Consider the following 20353-nt stretch of genomic DNA (forward strand, 5'->3'; position numbering starts at 1 on the left):
TCCTTCGTGTCTACTTTTTCCCTGCCCCTGTGCTTGCGTTTAGCAGCCATCTGGTGCGTTTCCTGCTTGACTCATATTCTTATTGCCCTACGACCTCGCGTTTATATCGATTACCAGTACCTCTTATACCTAGTTCCAGTCCTTACCTACCCATCTGCAGTATTTTCTGGTGCCTTGTTTTTATTCTGTATTTATGCTATTGTCTTTTAATTAATGATATATTCCAATAAAGATTTTGTTAACTTTCTCTCATCTATTGTTTAGTTATTTATCTGTGCATAATTTTTTCTGTATTTTTGGTGGTGCTTCTATTTTGCACATTACTTACCCCTTAGAGGTATAGTCTCCTATGTAGGTGTTTATCTTTCCTGTGTTTGATATACAGGTCTATCTTCCTAACTTATGGATTTCACAAGCCGTGAGGCTGCCTGGAAAACCCAGGCAGTGAATTTATTTGGCACCAGATCCTCTGCAGACACAGGTTCGGATCAGGACTCCCTACGTCTTAACAAAACGCTATTACGTAACCTGCTACATAAACGGATGAGGATATGGTGGAATCGTTCCACGCTGGAACAATATCTGACTAAGAATTTTATACCACGTGGTCTTCGTATTCAAACATTTCCAACATATGGACGACAAGATGAGGACTTCTGTGCGAAGTGGGAGGAGGTTAGTAACAAATGCTCCAGTACTTTCATACAACTTATTATTGAGCTCAATAATAAAAGTTTATCAGCCCTTTCGGCTCAGATAGGAGAGCTGACTAAACAAATTCAGGATAAACTTAGCACATCTGATATGGATATTTTTAAAAAAGAACTCGAGGACGCACATGACATTTGGGAGAAACAGATCCAATCAACTAAAGCTAAGAAATTCCAACGTGACCAGACCGATTTCCACACCCAAAGGGTTTATAAATGGAAATATGCCACAAATACCAATAACAGCTCTCGCTCTAGAACGCACTCCATTTCTTCTAACACCTCCTATGGGGGGGAATCGGATTCGTCATCTTCCAGCACCCAGAGATACTTGGCACAATCTCAGAAAAGGAAGAAAGACAATCAGGGCGGATCAGACAGACGAGGACGCTTTCGCGGACCCAACCATCGGGACTCAGATCAGTCCACACTCAAGGTAATTAATCTTTCCAAGCACTCATTAACTGATACTCAACTTGATGTACTCAAATTGGGTCTCTCTTTTTCTCCAACATCTAGTATTGACATCTTTGATACCATCAAAGACCTGCATCTCTTTGCAAGGAAACTGGTCTTCAAAAAACTTTTTCATCATACCACATCTACATCCATCTGCGATACAAGGGAAGATCTCATTACCTTACAAACTTTGGAGGAGTTGCATCTAGAGAGTAACCCACAAAATGACGGTTGGTTTCCTCCAACACTCATCCCCAAATCAAGTAAGTTCCCCCCTTTTACACTTGTCTCTAATGTTGATCTATTTGTTCAAGTAGTATCTAAGGAAATTGAACAGATACCAGTTTATAAAATCACCGGCAACTGTACCCCTAAACAACGCCAGGCGATAGTTGAACTGAGATCTTTGCCTGATATAGTCATCAAACCGTCAGACAAGGGTGGCAATATTGTTCTTTGGCCAACATCCATGTATGAAAGGGAAGCATTGAAACAACTGCGTGATCCCAACTGTTATCGCAGGCTAACTTTCAATCCCACCACTAAATTTCAGATGGAACTAAAAACAATTTTGACTACAGCCCAAGCAAGAGGGGTCATCACCGACAAACAAGTTGAGTATCTACAAGTGTCTAATCCCACGGTGGCTACATTTTACCTACTGCCTAAAATTCATAAAAATCCCATTACACCACCAGGGAGACCGATAGTCTCCGGTCGAAACAACATGTGTGAAAAAATATGTAAACTAATCGATCATGTTTTACGACAGATGGTTGTTGTGCTTCCATCTTACCTTAAAGACACAACTGATGCTCTCAGGCGTCTTGAAGGGATTCATCTGGATGAAGATATGATGATAGTCACCTGTGATGTTGAATCACTCTATACCTCCATACGTCATGAAGATGGCATACAAGCAGTCCGATCCTCTTTCCTCATGTCAGACTTGGATCCACAAATGGGTGAGTTTATCACTGAGTTATTACTTTTTGTACTCACTCACAACTATTTCTTCTTCCGCCAAACATTATATCTGCAAACCCAAGGGACCGCTATGGGGGCTGCTTGTGCGCCCTCATATGCGAATCTCTTCCTGGGAGCATGGGAAAGAGAGATCTTTATGACCCACCCCTGCCCACAGGTTGAAAAGGTCCACCTATGGGCAAGATATATAGACGATATCATCATGATCTGGAAGGGATCACAGGAAGACTTGGATATGTTCATAAATGAATTAAACACGAATAATTTAAACATCAAATTGACGTTCAAGTGCGGCAGAATAGGAATGGAATTTTTAGATATTCTCTTTCATGTTGATGACGAAGGCTTTTTACATTCCAATCTATACAGGAAACCCACATCTACAAATGCACTGCTACATGCCAACTCCTCACATCCCATGAAATTGATTCGAAGTATCCCTATTGGGCAGTTCCTTCGGGCTCGCAGAATCTGTTCATCCATGGAAGCATTTGAGATACAGGCGAAGGACCTCAGCCAACGATTTCGTGAACGAGGCTACGATGAAGTATGTATCAAGAGAGCATACAAACGTGCCAAATACTCGGATAGAGACTCCCTACTACAACAGAAACGAGCACGCATCGACGACAACCAGGTGAGATTTATCACGAAATACAACTCACAAGCAGGACATATACGCCAGATTCTGTTGAAATATTGGGATATACTTACTGTGGATCCTGTTCTCAGACTATACCTGAAACCACACCCGTCCATTACATATAAAAGAGCACCTAATCTTAGAGATGCTCTAGTTCAAAGCCACTATGGGGGCAAGATACCTCATAAAATATTTGGAGCACGTGGCCCAAAATGGGGATGTAAACCATGTGGCTCATGTGTGGCATGTTGCAATGTAGTGGCGGATACACAATTCTGTGACTCGAAAAAAACTAGAGAATACAAGATCACTCATACTATCTCATGCAATACGGCTGGCGTTATATATCATGCTACCTGCCCTTGTGGTCTGATTTACATAGGTCTCACCACAAGGGAATTTAAGAAGAGGATTCGTGAACACGTCCTTGGCATCCGGTCAGCTCAAAATGAAGAAGATGAAACTGCATTGACTACAATACCCCGTCACTTCAAGTCTTTTCACTCCTGCGACCCTTCTGGTCTCCAATTCCGAGGTATTGACCGAATCTTTCCTGGCCAACGTGGAGGTAATTGGAAAAAATTATTGGCCCAAAGGGAGGTTTTTTGGATTTTTAAGTTAAAAACCATCTACCCCCTCGGTCTTAATGACTCACTTAGTTTCTCCCCTTTTCTGTGACCCCCCCACTCCTTAACTGCATCCGGCATGCCTCATATGAGGTAGATTTGATCACATTGCCCTCATCCGTTCTCCATATGTAGTAGAGTCCTTTGATGTTAGATCATTTTTTCACCTTGATCCGTCCTCTTTTTTGTGACCGTCCTAGGTTAGGCTCTCACAGATTTTTAATTCTTGGTTTTAATCTAAGTTTTATATTAGTTCTTATTTTTCCCTTTTTTCTCTTTTTTGTTTCCTTTCTTGCAGAGTCATCTCCTGCGCTTTTGAGCCACCCTCAAGCCTTCTTCTATGAATTTATCTATTATGCAATATGCACTAGCACCTTATATTGCCCATATAGCCGTCTAGCCACTCAATTTATGCATCATCGATTGTTGCACTGACCTGCATCTACTTTACTTTTTCCCTACATACCATTCTCCATGTTTCCAGTAATCCGCCTGCTTACCCAAGTACTGCCAGACCGTTTTTATTTTCAATTTCTCCCCTTGTTACTTGCTCTTATAATGTATGTTTTAATATTTTAACCATTATTTATTATTTGCTATATATATATAGATGGATATATTTTTAAGAATATATATTTTTTTATATTGCACTGTCCACAGTCTTTCATTGCACTATTAATTATTGCACTGTCCACAGTCTACCATTGCACTATTTTTTATGGCACTGTCCACAGTCTATTATTGCACCATTCATCATTGCACTGTCCACATATTATTACACTATTATGCATTGCACTGTCCACAGTCTATTATTACACTAATTATTGCACTGTCCACAGTCTACTATTGCACTATCATTTATTGCACCGTTCACAGTCTATTATTGCACTATCATTTATTGCACTGTCTGCAGTCCATTATTGCACTATTATTTATTACACTGTCCGTAGTCTATTATTGCACTATTAATTACTATACTGTCCACAGTTTACTATTACACTATTATTTATTGCACCGTCCACAGTCTATTATTGCACTCTTCACCATTCACCCTAGTTTCACTGATGTATTTACTATCACATTTTTTCACTATTCTCACCACTAACACTCTTACATACCTTTCTATTAAACTATTTTCTTTATTATTATACAATTTTATTATGTATTTATTTATCATTGAATCATTCCATTAAATGTACTAATCTATTCATCCCGTCTAGACAGTAGCCATTCACTCACATCTATCCCATTCACTGCACAATCTCTTTTTAGGTTCAATGGGCCACTATTTATTATTTTTCTCTTATGTTCACGTGTGGTTTGCTGTGTCTTGCGTTTTTATTCACTCTTGCTCCCTTCCTTCACTTCCCCCACTTTCGCATCACTTGCCCCCATCTTCTCTGCGCCTGCGCACTTTTTTCTCTTCACTTTTTTCGCTTGCGCCGGCTTATTCGATCTGCGCCTGCGCTCCCTCGCCTGGGATTCCGGTCATGTGGTCGATGTACCACATGACCGCATCCGATTGCGATGGTACTCAGTGCGCGTGCGCACGCGCGTCTGAAGCCCGGTCACGTGATCACACTGATCACGTGACTCGTCTCCTTACCGGAAGTACGCCAACGGCGTCCCGGATATAGTAGTTCTGGCGGTCATTTGCTACAAGTAAAACTGGACATAGCCTAATCCTATGGGCGGGCTTATTATTTTTTAAGATGTATTGATTGGGGATATAGATGTCAATCCTGATGTGATGGGTTGGTATTGGCTATGATGCGGCATATAAGGCCAATGAGAAGGTAGGATAGCCACACCCCCTGAGGAAGCCATTCAGTGGTGAAACGATCGTTGGGGTTGGTAGGTAAGGTCTGGCATACTTGTTCTCTCGGGTCCCTGGGTTTGATCCTTCGTGTCTACTTTTTCCCTGCCCCTGTGCTTGCGTTTAGCAGCCATCTGGTGCGTTTCCTGCTTGACTCATATTCTTATTGCCCTACGACCTCGCGTTTATATTGATTACCAGTACCTCTTATACCTAGTTCCAGTCCTTACCTACCCATCTGCAGTATTTTCTGGTGCCTTGTTTTTATTCTGTATTTATGCTATTGTCTTTTAATTAATGATATATTCCAATAAAGATTTTGTTAACTTTCTCTCATCTATTGTTTAGTTATTTATCTGTGCATAATTTTTTCTGTATTTTTGGTGGTGCTTCTATTTTGCACATTACTTACCCCTTAGAGGTATAGTCTCCTATGTAGGTGTTTATGTTCTGTAAAGATGTAAACAAATCACATATATACAGGATAGGTGGTAAGTAGTGTTGAACGCGAATATTCGAAATGCCAATTTTTCCTGCGAATATCGGCACTTCGCGATTTCGCGAATATTTAGTATATAGTGATATATATATTCGTAATGACGAATATTCATTTTTTTATTTATATTTTATGTGAATTTCTGTGAATATTTATGCAAATATCTGCACTTCCAGACTGGACACTGATCCCTCCCTTCTTTTAGGTGATATAATTGCGCATGCGCACAATGCAAATTTCATAACGAATTTTTGCATGGCAAAAAAAGAGAACGAACATAGTGAATATGCGAATTCCGCGAACACAGGATGAATCTTCGTCCATATATTCGCGAAATATTGCGAATTAGAATATTGCCCCTGCCGCTCATCACTAGTGGTAAGTATCTCATCGCGGAGGTCTGTCCACTGGGATCACCATTGTTTACGAGAACAGGGGATCCATGTCCTCAAGACCAAATGGAGCGCAAGAAGATGCAAACTCAATTTAGATGTTGCTCTTGATCATAATCGAATTTAGGACAAAGTATTAGTGCAAACCACTGAGCCACTTGTCTGGTTAGAAGCATTGACACAAGCAACCGGACAGACAGAATTAAAAATACCTCCTCCTCATGTAATCTCCTTACTACTGGGGTGACACACTGTAACAAACCTCCTCCTTATGTAATCTCCTTACTATTGGGGTGACACACTGCAACAAACCTCCTCCTCGTGTAATCTCCTTACTACTGGGGTGACACACTGTAACAACCCCCTCCTCATGTAATCTCCTTACTACTGGGGTGACACACTGTAACAAACCCTCCTCCTCATGTAATCTCCTTACTATTGGGGTGACACACTGCAACAAACCTCCTCCTCGTGTAATCTCCTTACTACTGTGGTGACACACTGCAACAAACCTCCTCCTCATGTAATCTCCTTACTACTGGGGTGACACACTGTACCAAACCTCCTCCTCATGTAATCTCCTTACTACTGGGGTGACACACTGTAACAACCCCCCTCCTCATGTAATCTCCTTACTACTGGGGTGACACACTGTAACAATTCTCCTCCTCATGTAATTTCCTTACTACTTGAGTGACACACTGTAACAAACCTCCTCCTCATGTAATTTCCTTACTACTGGGGTGACACACTATAATAAACCCCCTCCTCATATAACCACCTTACTACTGGGGTGACACACTGTAACAAACCTCCTCCTCATGTAATCTCCTTACTACTGGGGTGAAACACTGTAACAAACCACCTCCTCATGTAATCACCTTACTACTGGGGTGACACACTGCAACAAACCTCCTCCTCATGTGATCTCCTTACTACTGGGGTGACACACTATAACAAACCTCCTCCTCGTGTAATCTCCTTACTACTGGGGTGACACACTGTAACAACCCCCTCCTCATGTAATCTCCTTACTACTGGGGTGACACACTGTAACAAACCCCCTCCTCATGTAATTTCCTTACTACTGGGGTGAAACACTGTAACAAACCACCTCCTCATGTAATCACCTTACTACTGGGGTGACACACTGTAACAAACCTCCTCCTCATGTAATCTCCTTACTACTGGGGTGAAACACTGTAACAAACCACCTCCTCATGTAATCACCTTACTACTGGGGTGACACACTGTAACAAACCTCCTCCTCATGTAATCACCTTACTACTGGAGTGACACACTGTAACAACCCCCCTCTTCATGTAATCTCCTTACTACTGGGGTGACACACTGTAACAAACCTCCTCCTCATGTAATCTCCTTACTACTGGAGTGACACACTGTAACAACCCCCCTCTTCATGTAATCACCTTACTACTGGAGTGACACACTGTAACAACCCCCCTCTTCATGTAATCTCCTTACTACTGGGATGACACACTGTAACATACCTCCTCATGTAATCTCCTTACTACTGGGGTGACACAATGTAAAACACCTCCTCCTTATGTAATCTCCTTACTACTGGGGTGACACACTGTAACAAACCTTCTCCTATGTAATCACCTTATTACTTGGGTGACACACTGTAACAACCCCCCTCTTCATGTAATCTCCTTACTACTGGGGTGACACACTGTAACAAACCCCCTCCTCATGTAATCTCCTTACTACTGGCATGACACACTGTAGCAACCCCCCTCCTCATGTAATCTCCTTACTACTGGGGTGACACCCTGTAACAAACCCCCTCCTCCTGTAATCCCCTAACTACTGGGGTGACACACTGTAACAAACCTCCTCCTCATGTAATCACCTTACTACTGGGGTGACACACTGTAACAAACCTCCTCTTCATGTAATCTCCTTTCTGCTGGGGTGACACACTGTAACAAACCTCCTCCTCATGTAATCATCTTACTACTGGGGTGACACACTGTAACAAACCTCCTCCTCATGTAATCTTCTTACTACTGTGGTGACACACTGTAACAAATCTCCTCATGTAATCTACTTACTACTGGGGTGACACACTGTAACAAACCCTCTCCTCATGTAATTACCTTACTACTGTGGTTACACACTGTAACAAATCTCCTCCTCATGTAATCTACTTACTACTGGGATGACACACTGTAACAAACCTCCTCCTCATGTAATCTCCTTACTACTGGGGTGACACACTGTAACAAATCTCCTCCTCATGTAATCTCCTTACTACTGGGGTGACACACTGTAACAAACCTCCTCCTCATGTAATCTCCTAACTACTGTGGTGACACACTGTAACAAATCTCCTCATGTAATCTACTTACTACTGGGGTGACACACTGTAACAAACCCCCTCCTCATGTAATTACCTTACTACTGGGGTGACACACTGTAACAAATCTCCTCCTCATGTAATCTCCTTACTACTGGGGTGACACACTGTAACAAACCCCCTCCTCATGTAATCTCCTTACTACTGGGGTGACACACTGTAACAAACCTCCTCCTCATTTAATCACCTTACTACTGGGGTGACACACTGTAACAAACCTCCTCCTCATGTAATCTCCTTACTACTGGGGTGACACACTGTAACAAATCCCCTCCTCATGTAATCTCCTTACTACTAGGGTGACACACTGTAACAAACCTTTTCCTCATGTAATCTCCTTACTACTGTGGTGACACACTGTAACAACTCTCCTGCTCATTTAATCTCCTTACTACTGTGGTGACACACTGTAACACATCTCCTCATGTAATCTACTTACTACTGGGGTGACACACTGTAACAAATCCCCATCTCATGTAATCTCCTTACTACTGGGGTGACACACTGTAACAAACCTTTTCCTCATGTAATATCCTTACTACTGTGGTGACACACTGTAACAACTCTCCTGCTCATTTAATCTCCTTACTACTGGGGTGACACACTGTAACACATCTCCTCATGTAATCTACTTACTACTGGGGTGACACACTGTAACAAACCCCCTCCTTATGTAATTACCTTACTACTGGGGTGACACACTGTAACAAATCTCCTCCTCATGTAATCTCCTTACTACTGGGGTGACACACTGTAACAAACCTCCTCCTCATGTTATCTCCTTACTACTGTGGTGACACACTGTAACAAATCTCCTCATGTAATCTACTTACTACTGGGGTGACACACTGTAACAAACCCCCTCCTCATGTAATTACCTTACTACTGGGGTGACACACTGTAACAAACCTCCTCCTCATGTAATCTCCTTACTACTGGGGTGACACACTGTAACAAACCTCCTCCTCATGTAATCTCCTTACTACTGGGGTGACACACTGTTACAAACCTAATCCTCAAGTACTACTGGGGTGACACGGTGGTGCTGACTGGGCGGGTGTTTCGGGGGCTTCGGTTGCTGGCTGGCCACTAACTTTCTTGCAGAACGGCGCCCCCATCAAGAGGGCACTCTAGGTGACTGCCTATTTTGTCTATAGGCAGAACCGGCCCTGGCTGCAACCTTGTAGAACACTATGTGGGTATCTCCAGAACTATAGCAACATTTTTGGGAGATGTGAAGCTCCATGAAACTTGACAAGAGGTAAATGTTCAGTTTCCTTGGTGCCCCCAGCTTCTCGGTTCATGCCACGTTTTATTGGTTCATCGGCACCAAACATGCACATGACTTACCTTGGCCAGGGTGTGGTAAGACGACAGGTGTTGCAGGTGTTTTCTTGTGCCCTACATTGGAGTGAAAGGACACAGGACACATTGTGAGCCACTTCTCTGCTACGAGACGGACTTCAGTGCAGTGAGGTTTTGCTTCTCCTCATGGAGATTGACTCTGACATTCACTATTACCGATACGTCTTACTGAGTCGGCCATGGAAACTCTAATTGGCCTTAAACAAATTGATCGGAGCCGGAGCTGGAATTATAATTCGATTTCTTAATAACGGTTGACGAATCGCCTTTCCGAGTGGCTTTTGTCTCAGATCTGTCTCGGTTGGGAATGTTGATTTCTGCCATAATACGTGAATCTTTGCATCTGTGTTCACGGCAGACGAATATTACAATTTGCATGAACCCGTTAATTATCCGGTTCTATAAAATTACATTATGAGGCTACATTCACACTGCCGGTTGTCTCCCGCAGTGTGAAGCCCGTTATTTCAGCATCGAGAAAAGCCGGAGAAAAAATTGTGCTTACACAGTCTTTTTCTCCAGCTGTTCTTTTCGGAAATAAAGGCGCCCAACGGACCCCATTGACTATAATGAGGTCCATCGGGACCCGTTATTGCCCGTTATGACCCATTAACATTACGGCCGTCAAACTGAAAAAAAGGGAGTTTGCCGGCCTTATTTCACAGGTCATACTGGCAGTGTGAAAGGGGCCTAACACAGCTGTATTTAATATTCAGGAATTACGGTATATACACTAGAAGTAATAAGCTATTATTTAGCTTTTTGATTAATTTATAAAATGACATTTCGTATATATGTCTGAATACTGGAATGGAGAAGTAGCAGAGCTGAGTAAGGGTGGGTTCACACAACGATTTTACTTTACAGGAACCGGGATCCGGGGAGCAAAAACCGGGTGCTCCTGTATCCCAGCCGGTCTCGGCCTGTATCTCATTCATTTCATGAGCCGACCGGAGTCAAACGCCCTGTATCCAAAAACTGTGGCATGCCGCGGTTTTAGGTCTGGTCACAAAACCGGATACAGGTCAAAAATGAGCCGACCAGAGTCACCGTTTGACTCCGGGCGGCTCATTGAAATGAATTAGATATGGGCCTGGTCCGCCTGGGATACGGGAGCGCCCGGTTTTCGCTCACCCCAGCCGGATCCGGTTCCCTTACTGTAAAATCGTAGTGTGAACCGACCCTAAGTAATTTTCCATCTCAAGAAGTTATCCCCTATCCACAGCTCAGTGCCCCGCAATGTTTGGAAACCACATGTTACATACATACCTCGCAGGGCCGGGCCGGCCCTGCGAGGTATGTATGTAACATGTGGTTTCCAAACATTGATCCTGGTGGGCCCATTTTTCCCAAACACGGGTCCTGGTGGGTCCATTGTTTCCAGGCGGCACTTTAACAATGGCCGCACTTTGCTTCCTGAGATATTTTTTTTTCATTTAGTACCAGGCACGAGGCTGAGTGCCGATCCGCTTCATGCGTTTTTTGGTTGACTCATCATGTACGGCACAGCTAATCGCCGGATGCAGTGATGTCCCACCTCAGCAGGGGAAGTACTGAGCCCCTTCACCAAGAAGAAGACCGGGCCTGGGGCTCAATACGTCAGGTGAGTATTCTGCCCCTGAATGTGTTTGATCAATGCTGTATCCGCTTCTACAGTGTAGTTTACATATTTGGGCCAGTTTCACACTAGCTTAATATGGGCACATTTTTGTGTTTATATTAAGATGACAAGTTCCGTCATAACCATAGGATCGCTCTACTGAAACCAGTATTAGCTGATAGCACCCTCCTCAATTGCGCACAAACAAAATTAGCATCTTTACAACGCTGAAGATTTCTCAACAACCACTAAATTAATTTTCTTCTGGGGAAAAGTGTTTTAATCAGGGTCATCTGCATTATTAAAGGTATAAGCATTTAATGATTTTAAGCTGGGCCTGTAATTTTGGTTTGTCGAGCATTTCATAGCCTTGTGATTTCCCTGAATTCCCTATCTGTTCTCACTGGCTGTGTCCTGAACATTCTCTGAACTGCTGACTTTGTACTGCGCTGCTTTCTAGGTTTGCCCCATTGCCTGTTCTGACTTTGTTTGCCTCTGATTTTGTACTTTGCTGCCTTCTTTGTTCTGACCCTCTGGCTTGTTCCTGTTTACTCTTTGTCTTCTAATTCAGTACAATTTTTACCCATGAGTTATTGATCGGGACTGTTTGACCCCTCTTGGCCTCATCCAAGTAGTTTGGGACAGTTAGACCAACATCTAGGTAGGTTGGGACAGTGGCTGAAGCTATATCCAGGCTGCACTGCTTCCTACCCAGACGTGACATTGAGAAAAAACAAAGTGCTGGCCATGCACATGCGGTGAGCTTTGTATATTCCAGGGTCAATTTTGTCCCCATTCTTAGGGTCCCCCCTATTAATCAGCTTGTTATTTCCTGTGGAGAGGGGATAATTTGTTGAGATTAGAATAGTACTTTAACACCTTAAGGACTCAGGGCGTACCTGTACCTCCTGAGTCCCGTTAACAGGGGGGGGAGTTGTTATCATATGTGGTACCGCCACGTGCGTAAATTACCAAACTATTAAAAAAAGGTTAGCTTAACCGCACGGTCGATGGCATACACATAAAAAAATACCAAAGTCCAAAATTGTGCATTTTTTGTCAATTCATATACCATAAAAGTATTAATAAAAAGCGATCAAAAAGTGACATAATAACAAAATTTGTACCGATAAAAACTACAAACCATGGCGCAAAAAATTAGCCTTTGAGTCCTTAAAGCGCAACTGTCATGAAATGTTAGTGTAATAACCTGCACACAGCCTTTGTACTGTGTGCAGGTGTTGTGTACAACAATAATTTTACCTCATATTTGCAGACTTTCGTGACGCTAAAAAGTGCTTTTAATCAAAGCCACTGACAGTCGGATAGGCGTGGTGCGAGGTACGCGATGCCCCGCCGCCGCCACGCCCACCCACACGCCCACTTTGTATCTCAGTGCTGGGACCGCTGTGTGATTGACACACAGGTCCCAGCGCATGCGCTCTTCAACTAATGTAACGTGCGCGCTGCTGCGTGTCCTCCAGCAAGCGCTTACTCCTCCAGCAAGCGCTCGCTCCCGCGCTCTCTGCTCCTAGCCCTGCGCAGGTGCTCTGAGAAGGATGACAGCGGCGGCGGGAGTGAGCACTTGCTGGATGACACGCAGCAGTGCACACGTTACATTAGTTGAAGGGCGCATGCGCTGGGACCTGTGTGTCAATCACACAGCGGTCCCAGCACTGAGATACAAAGTGGGCGTGTGGGTGGGCGTGGTGGCGGCGGCGGGGCATCGCGTACCTCGCACCACGCCTATCCGACCGTCAGTGGCTTTGATTAAAAGCACTTTTTTGCGTCACGAAAGCCGGAAAATATGAGGTAAAATAATTGTTGTACACAACACCTGCACACAGTACAAAGGCTGTGTGCAGGTTATTACACTAAAATTTCATGACAGTTGCGCTTTAAGGTGAAAATGTGCTCTTGAGCTTTTTTTTAAGCACAAATAAAACATAGAAAACTTCATTTAAAGAAAAAAAAAAGTGTATTAGAAATACTTTTTATTTACCATAAGGAGTGCAATAGCAAAAATTTGTTTTAATGAGAGTGAACATTTAAGGGGTTAAGCTGGTTCCACATATACAGGACATTTCGTCCTTTCTTTGATTTAGAATTAGAAGCAGTCTTCTACCACACTGGAAGGAACTGTCCAGAGCAGGAGAGGTTCACTATGGGGTTTTGCTTCTGCTCTGGACAGTTCCTGACATGGACAAAGGTGGCATCAGAGAGCATTATCTCAGACTGGAAAGAACTACACAACTTCCTCTGGAGCATACAGCTGCTTGGAAGTTCTGGAAGGATTAAAGGGGTACTCCCGTGGAAAACCAATTTTTTTTTTTTTTTTTTTAATCAACTGGTGCCAGAAAGTTAAACAGATTTGTAAATCACTTCTATTAAACAAATCTTAATCCTTCCAGTACTTTTTAGGGGCTGTATACTAAATAGAAATCCAAAAAAGAAATGCATTTCCTGTGATGTCCTGACCACAGTGCTCTCTGCTGACCTCTGCTGTCCATTTTAGGAACTGTCCAGAACAGGAGAAAATCCCCATAGCAAACATATGCTGCTCTGGACAGCAGAGGACAGCAGAGGTCAACAGAGAGCTCTGTGGTCAGAACATCACAGGAAATGCATTTCTTTTTTGGATTTCTCTTTAGTATACAGCCCCTAAAAAGTACTGGAAGGATTAAGATTTTTTTTTAATAGAAGTGATTTACAAATCTGTTTAACTTTCTGGCACCAGTTGATTTTAAAACATTTTTTCCCCCACTTGTTTTCCACTGGAGTACCCTTTTAACCAGTTGGGGAAACAGAGGTCTGACCCCCTCCACCGATCATCAAGTAATAGCCTGTCGTAGCCATATTCCTGTACTTTACAAGATGAGAAGACCTCTTTAAAGAGGTATTCTAGTAAAAGCATACAATACAAATTCTTGATAACACCCGTGAGTTCTCATTACAGACATCATCTTCTTATTACAGAGAGAAGAGATGACACTGGGACACAATCGTAGGTCACCCCCAAATAATACTGGCCCAGAAGGTAGAGAACATTCCAGAACCACTAATGATTCCGTTCCAAGATGTGAGGTTCAGCAACAATGTGATCGCTCACGGGGCCGATTCCTGTGATGTTCAGAAGTCACCCGGGGCATCTCTCATAGGTACTATTAGCGCAGTTTACTTCACTATTTCAATACGAATATGAAATCACCTTCCATTCATCTTCCCGTTTCTTGTTATCATAGTTCGGCTTGCTGTCCTGAATCCTCTTGTGTATTGCTTGGTTCTCCACGGTAATTCTTACGATTTCTCTGTTCCGTCTGCTGCTTTTAAGACTATGAAACAGAATAACGGGAAACAAATTCAGTAGCCATCCTAAAGACTCAAAGGCAAGACAATGGGGACATTACTATAGATTATAGAAATATCCTCTATACTACCGTATTTTTAGCCACTTTTTCTTCCCCAAAATTGGGGGGGGGGGGGGGGGTAGTTGGTGCGTCTTTTAAGGCAAATACCGCGGCGGTCCCTGCGGCCATCAACGGCCGGGACCCGCGACTAATACAGGACATCACCGATCGCGGTGATGCACTGTATTAACCCTTCAGATGCGGCGATCAAAGCTGACCGCCATGTCTGAAGGGAAAGTGACACTAACCCGGCTGATCAGTCGGGCTGTTCGGGAGCGCCGCCGTGAAATCGCGGCGTCCCGAACAGCTTACACCACACTGGGAAGGAACCTTACCTGCCTCCTCGGTGTCTGCTCCGTGCCGGGATCTCCTGCATGGTCGGCGCTCTCCTTCGTCATCATCACGTCGTTGCGCACGCCGTCCCGTCATCCAATAGGAGCGGCGTGCAGCAAAGACGTTCCGGAGCGACGGTGACGCGGCGACAGCGATGGAGGGCGACATTCAGGGCAGTGGTGACGAGCGGTGACTGGTCCGGAGCGGCGGGGACACGTGAGTATTACCTCCTATACCAGTGGTCTTCAACCTGCGGACCTCCAGATGTTGCAAAACCACAACTCCTGGCATGCCCGGACAGCCTACGGCTGTCCGGGCATGCCGGGAGTTGTAGTTTTGCAACATCTGGAGGTCCGCAGGTTGAAGATCTTTGTCCTATACTTTACATTGTATTTGGTTTAGAATCTTTTTTTTCTTCTAGATTTTCACCCTTTAAAAATGGGTGCGTCTTATGTGCCGGAGCGTCTTATATGGCGAAAAATACGGTAGATCATTTATTAATCTGACAGAAAAAGGGATCCTAGTTATGCAGCTTCCTTGGCTGAAAGGCATCACCTAATACGAGAGAGAAGGAGAACCCGGGAGAGCTCGAGAAGAACAGGTTTATTGTTTGGCGCACACCGTCTTGTGAAAGGGGAACGGACATAGACCACCTAACAAAATAATAAAAGTTGTTTATTCCAAAGTTCACAACAACGCGTTTCGAAAGGGATAGTCCTTTCTTCGCCAGGCCCTGATGAAGAACAGACTGACCCTATCGAAATGCGTTGTCCTGAACATTGGAATAAACAGCTTTTATTATTTTGTACTCTCAAAAGTGTCTGTTCTTATTGCTTAAAGAGAACCTCTCATGATCTTGTTAAATGTTATAATCCTCCCAGGTCACTGCCCCCATCATGATAAACCACCCCCGGCCTTTATTTTTATAATTTTTTTTTGTTTTCTACCTTGATATTGCTCTGAATTTTCTGCTCAGTCTCAGTCAGATTCACAGACTGGGAAGGGGCGTTCCCCAGCAGGTGTGACATCATCTGAAGCCATACAGGGGAGAACTTCCTCCCTCACACTGCTACACACAGCCCAGAGCAGTTCAGTGTGAGATGAGCTATGATTGGCTAAGGCTGCACATACACCCCTCAGCACTCCAGACTGTATTTCCTGATTTTGGATTTCTGCCAGGCCAGCAGGAGTCCAAAGTCTGTGCAAGAGATGGGGGAAAATGTGATCTGGACAAGTAGGGAGACGCCTAGTGGCAGCTTTTTTAAACACAAATAAAACATAGAATTTTTTTTTTTTTTAAATAAAGTACATTAGAAAGATTTTTTTTATTTACCATAAGGAGTGCAATAGCAAAAATTAGTTTTAATGAGAGTGCCCATTTAAGATTAGCCTCTGAGCGCCTCTGCACACTCTGTGAATCGGGATGAAGACTGAGAAGACATTGTAGTGGTCAGTAGCCCTTCTTAGTAATTGCTTAACATAAGGTTTGCTCCAATAAAAGCGTTTGTTATTTCAGGTGACTCTTCAGGATAAGCCGCCCTGTGTGTACATGAGAAGCAGCACTATTTCTTGCCATTATATAACTTTTTTATGACCTTTTTCAGCAGATTTCTGCTCTGCAGTCTTCATCTATAATTTGTAGTTCTCCTAGAGTTGGTGGGCCAAGCTCCCTCCTCTCCCTTCCATAGACTTCTATTGTTTGTCTTGCAGATACAGGACAAAGCTGAGCTGAGCAAACATTTGATAACAGGAGAAAAACCATTTTTGTCTAATAAGATATACTACAAAGAGATTCTTAAATTTGCTTGTACTATTGATTTATATATATATACTACAATGTTTGTTTAAATGACGAGTGCCTATTTATGGCGTATACAAATGCACACTCTCCTCGCACACTCAAAATGTGAGAATGTGAAAAGCACAGCTGTCACCGGAGAAGATGGGTGAGTGGTAGGTAGGGGGTTGCCGGTATGAAACGCGTTGTCTGTGTATACAAGAAAAGAGGTTTCATTACTTGTATCCACTAATTCAAAATTATTTAATTCATTTCCACAGCAAAGTACATGTTAAACTGGGAGACCTGCAGCTACCATTCACCTATTTTCTCTGACTACTGGTGATACTGGGTGAATCTGGGCTGAACATGTGTTCATCTGACAACCAATAACCTGTGCTTCAGCGACCCAGGGGTTAAAGGGGTGCTCCGGTGAAAAACTAATTTTTCATATCAACTGGCTTCAGAAAGTTTAACATATTTGTAAATTACTTCTAATAAAAAAAATCTTAATCCTTCCAGTACTTATCAGCTGCTGTATGCTCCACAGGAAGTTGTGTAGTTCTTTCCAGTCTGACCACAGTGCTCTCTGCTGACACCTCTGTCCGTGTCAGGAACTGTCCAGAGCAGGAGCAAATCCCCATAGCAAACCTATCCTGCTCTGGACAGTTTCTGACACGGACAGAGGTGTCAGCAGAAAGCACTGTGGTCAGACTGGAAAGAACAACACAACTTCCTCTGTTGGGCACAGCTATCTATCACTACATCTAAGGGTACGTTCACACTACAGAATTCCTGCGCAATTCCACGGGCGGAATTCCGTGGTGTAAACTTAACATTCGTGTGAATGGGTCTCCGCGAGACCCGTTCACACTGCGGAATTTCAGCGGCGGACAGTACCGCCGCTGAAATTGTTCCGCGCAAAGAAAGAACATGTTCATTCTTTGCGCGGATTCTGCTAGTACTGCATAGCCGTCAATGGTGATGGCTCAGTGCCCCGCGGCCCTAGCGCCAAAGTATCTGCAGCGGCGGCCGCCAGACGTAATCTGCAGTGTGAACCCACCCTTAGGGCATCATGTGTTCCCCCACCACTGGTTACGGTTCGCAAGTGGCACCAAAGTGATTCATGCTAGAAAAGATGGCGAATCTCTTCCATAGTCTACGGTAAACCTGTCTGTGAAGGATCCGTTCAGAATAGAGAACATGACGGAGCATTATGTTCATCAAAGATGAATCGTATAACACAGCAGTCCGGGGTCCATCTTCTTTTTCATCTGAATCAAAGGCTTTTCAAGCATCAAAGCAATCCCCTCCCCCCAAATGGTTGCTGATCTGCACTCCGAGGGTCTTATAAAAGCACAGTACGCGGGTATTTCTGTTTATTTCTCATAGATGTTTACTCGCCCCCGGGAAAGTAGTGTCAGTGCTCTAATGGAAGAACCATGAGAACGAACACATAAAAAAGCACAATACCAACACGTAACACTCTACAAGTCACAAACGGGGCCTAGAGGGGACGTCCCAGACACTGAATTGTTGCGTATAGAGCACCGTACAACGTATACAACGTCCATCCATGTGGAGGGAAAGACAAAGCTAGAGAATCCCACCTCTCCGGATAGATACAAGTCATACAGGGGTGTAGAGATAACAGGTATATACACGTTCTGATGACTGAAGAGACCAGGGGCATTAGTAGCACCGGGCCTCTAGGGGTGTATGCCCCTGACTTTGCCTATAGTGCCCCAGAACTTTGGGTACCTGCCGCTGAATTAAAAGAACGTGTCATTTTTACCATAAAGTGCACAATGTAAAAACAAACCCCTATTTCAATTTCACCCCACATATATATATATATATATATATATATATATATATATATATATATATATACACACAATATATATATATATATATATATATATATATATATGTATATATATATATATATATATATATATATATATATACACACACACATATATATATATATATATATATATATATTTTTTATTTCATTTTTCCTTTATATATATATTAATTTTATTTATTTATTTATTTTAGAGTGCATTTTATGGTAAAATGTAAAGTATCATTATCACCTACACTTGATCTTTCAAAAAATTAGCCCTCATATAGCTGTTTAGATCAGTGGTCTCCAAACTGTGGACCTCCAGCTGTTGCAAAACGACATCTCCCAGCATGCCCGGACATGCTAGGAAATTATTATAATTTTTTAAAATTATTTTTACAGTATATTTTGTAAAGTTTCATTATCAAGTTCAATTGTTCCTGCAAAAAACAAGCTCTCATATGGCTGTGTAAATCAATGGTCTCCAAACTGTGGACCTCCAGCTGTTTCAAAGCTAAATCTCCCAGCATGCCTGAACATGCTGGGAGATGTTTATTATTATTATAATTATTATTATGATCATATTATTATTATTTTATTCCTTTATTTATACTTTTTTTTAGAGTATATTTTATAGTAAAATGTAAAGTGTCATTATCAAGTACAATTAATCCCACAAAAAACAAGCCCTCAAATAGTTGTTAAGATCAGTGGTCTCCAAACTATAGACCTCCAGCTGTTGCAAAACTAAATTTCCCAGCATGATCGGACATACTGGGACATTATAATTTTTTTTAGTGTTAAGAGTATATTTTATGGTAAAATGTAAAGTGTCATTTCAAGTACAATTTGATCCCACAAAAAGCGAGCCCTCATATAGCTGTTTAGATCAGTGGTCTCAAAACTGTGGACCCGCAGCTGTTGCAAAACTACATTTCCCAGCATGCTGGGAGTTTTTTTTTTTTAATCATTATTATTATTATTATTTTATTTATTTTTTTAGATTATATTTTATGGTAAAATGTAAAGTGTCATTATCATTATTACAATTGATCCCACAAACAACAAGCCCTCATATACTTGTTAAGATCAGTGATCTCCAAACTGCAGACCCCCAGCTGTTGCATAACTACATCTCCCAGCATGCCCAGACATGCTGTGAGTTTTTTATTATTATTTTATTTATTTTTTTAGATTATATTTTATGGTAAAATGTAAAGTGTCATTATCATTATTACAATTGATCCCACAAAAAACAAGCCCTCATATAGTTGTTAAGATCAGTGGTCTCCAAACTGTAGACCCCCAGCTGTTGTAAAACTACATTTCCCAGCATGACCGGACATACTGGGACATTATAATTTTTATTTATTGTTAGAGTGTATTTTATGGTAAAATGTAAAGTGTCATTTCAAGTACAATTGATCCCAAAAAAAGCGAGCCCTCATATAGCTGTTTAGATCAGTGGTCTCAAAACTGTGGACCCCCAGCTGTTGCAAAACTAAAT

The 20353-nt window shown here is 42.5% G+C and overlaps 1 protein-coding gene across 5 annotated transcripts in view; it reads right to left on the reverse strand.

Annotated features, from left to right (window-relative positions):
* CFAP97D1 (CFAP97 domain containing 1) overlaps nt 1–20353 on the reverse strand; it is a 106144-nt gene that overhangs the window by 23760 nt on the left and 62031 nt on the right. For 4 of the 5 annotated variants that reach the window (XM_056548699.1, XM_056548696.1, XM_056548697.1 and 1 more), the window contains exons 4-5: nt 14686–14809; nt 9863–9913 (exon numbers count right to left, since the gene is read on the reverse strand). In XM_056548699.1, coding sequence (XP_056404674.1) covers nt 9863–9913; nt 14686–14809 — 175 coding nt within the window. The remainder of the gene's footprint in view (nt 1–9862; nt 9914–14685; nt 14810–20353) is intronic. The other variant, XM_056548698.1, reaches the window with a different exon arrangement.

This window comes from Hyla sarda, chromosome 12, assembly GCF_029499605.1.
Source record: "Hyla sarda isolate aHylSar1 chromosome 12, aHylSar1.hap1, whole genome shotgun sequence".
Taxonomy (NCBI): domain Eukaryota; kingdom Metazoa; phylum Chordata; class Amphibia; order Anura; family Hylidae; genus Hyla; species Hyla sarda.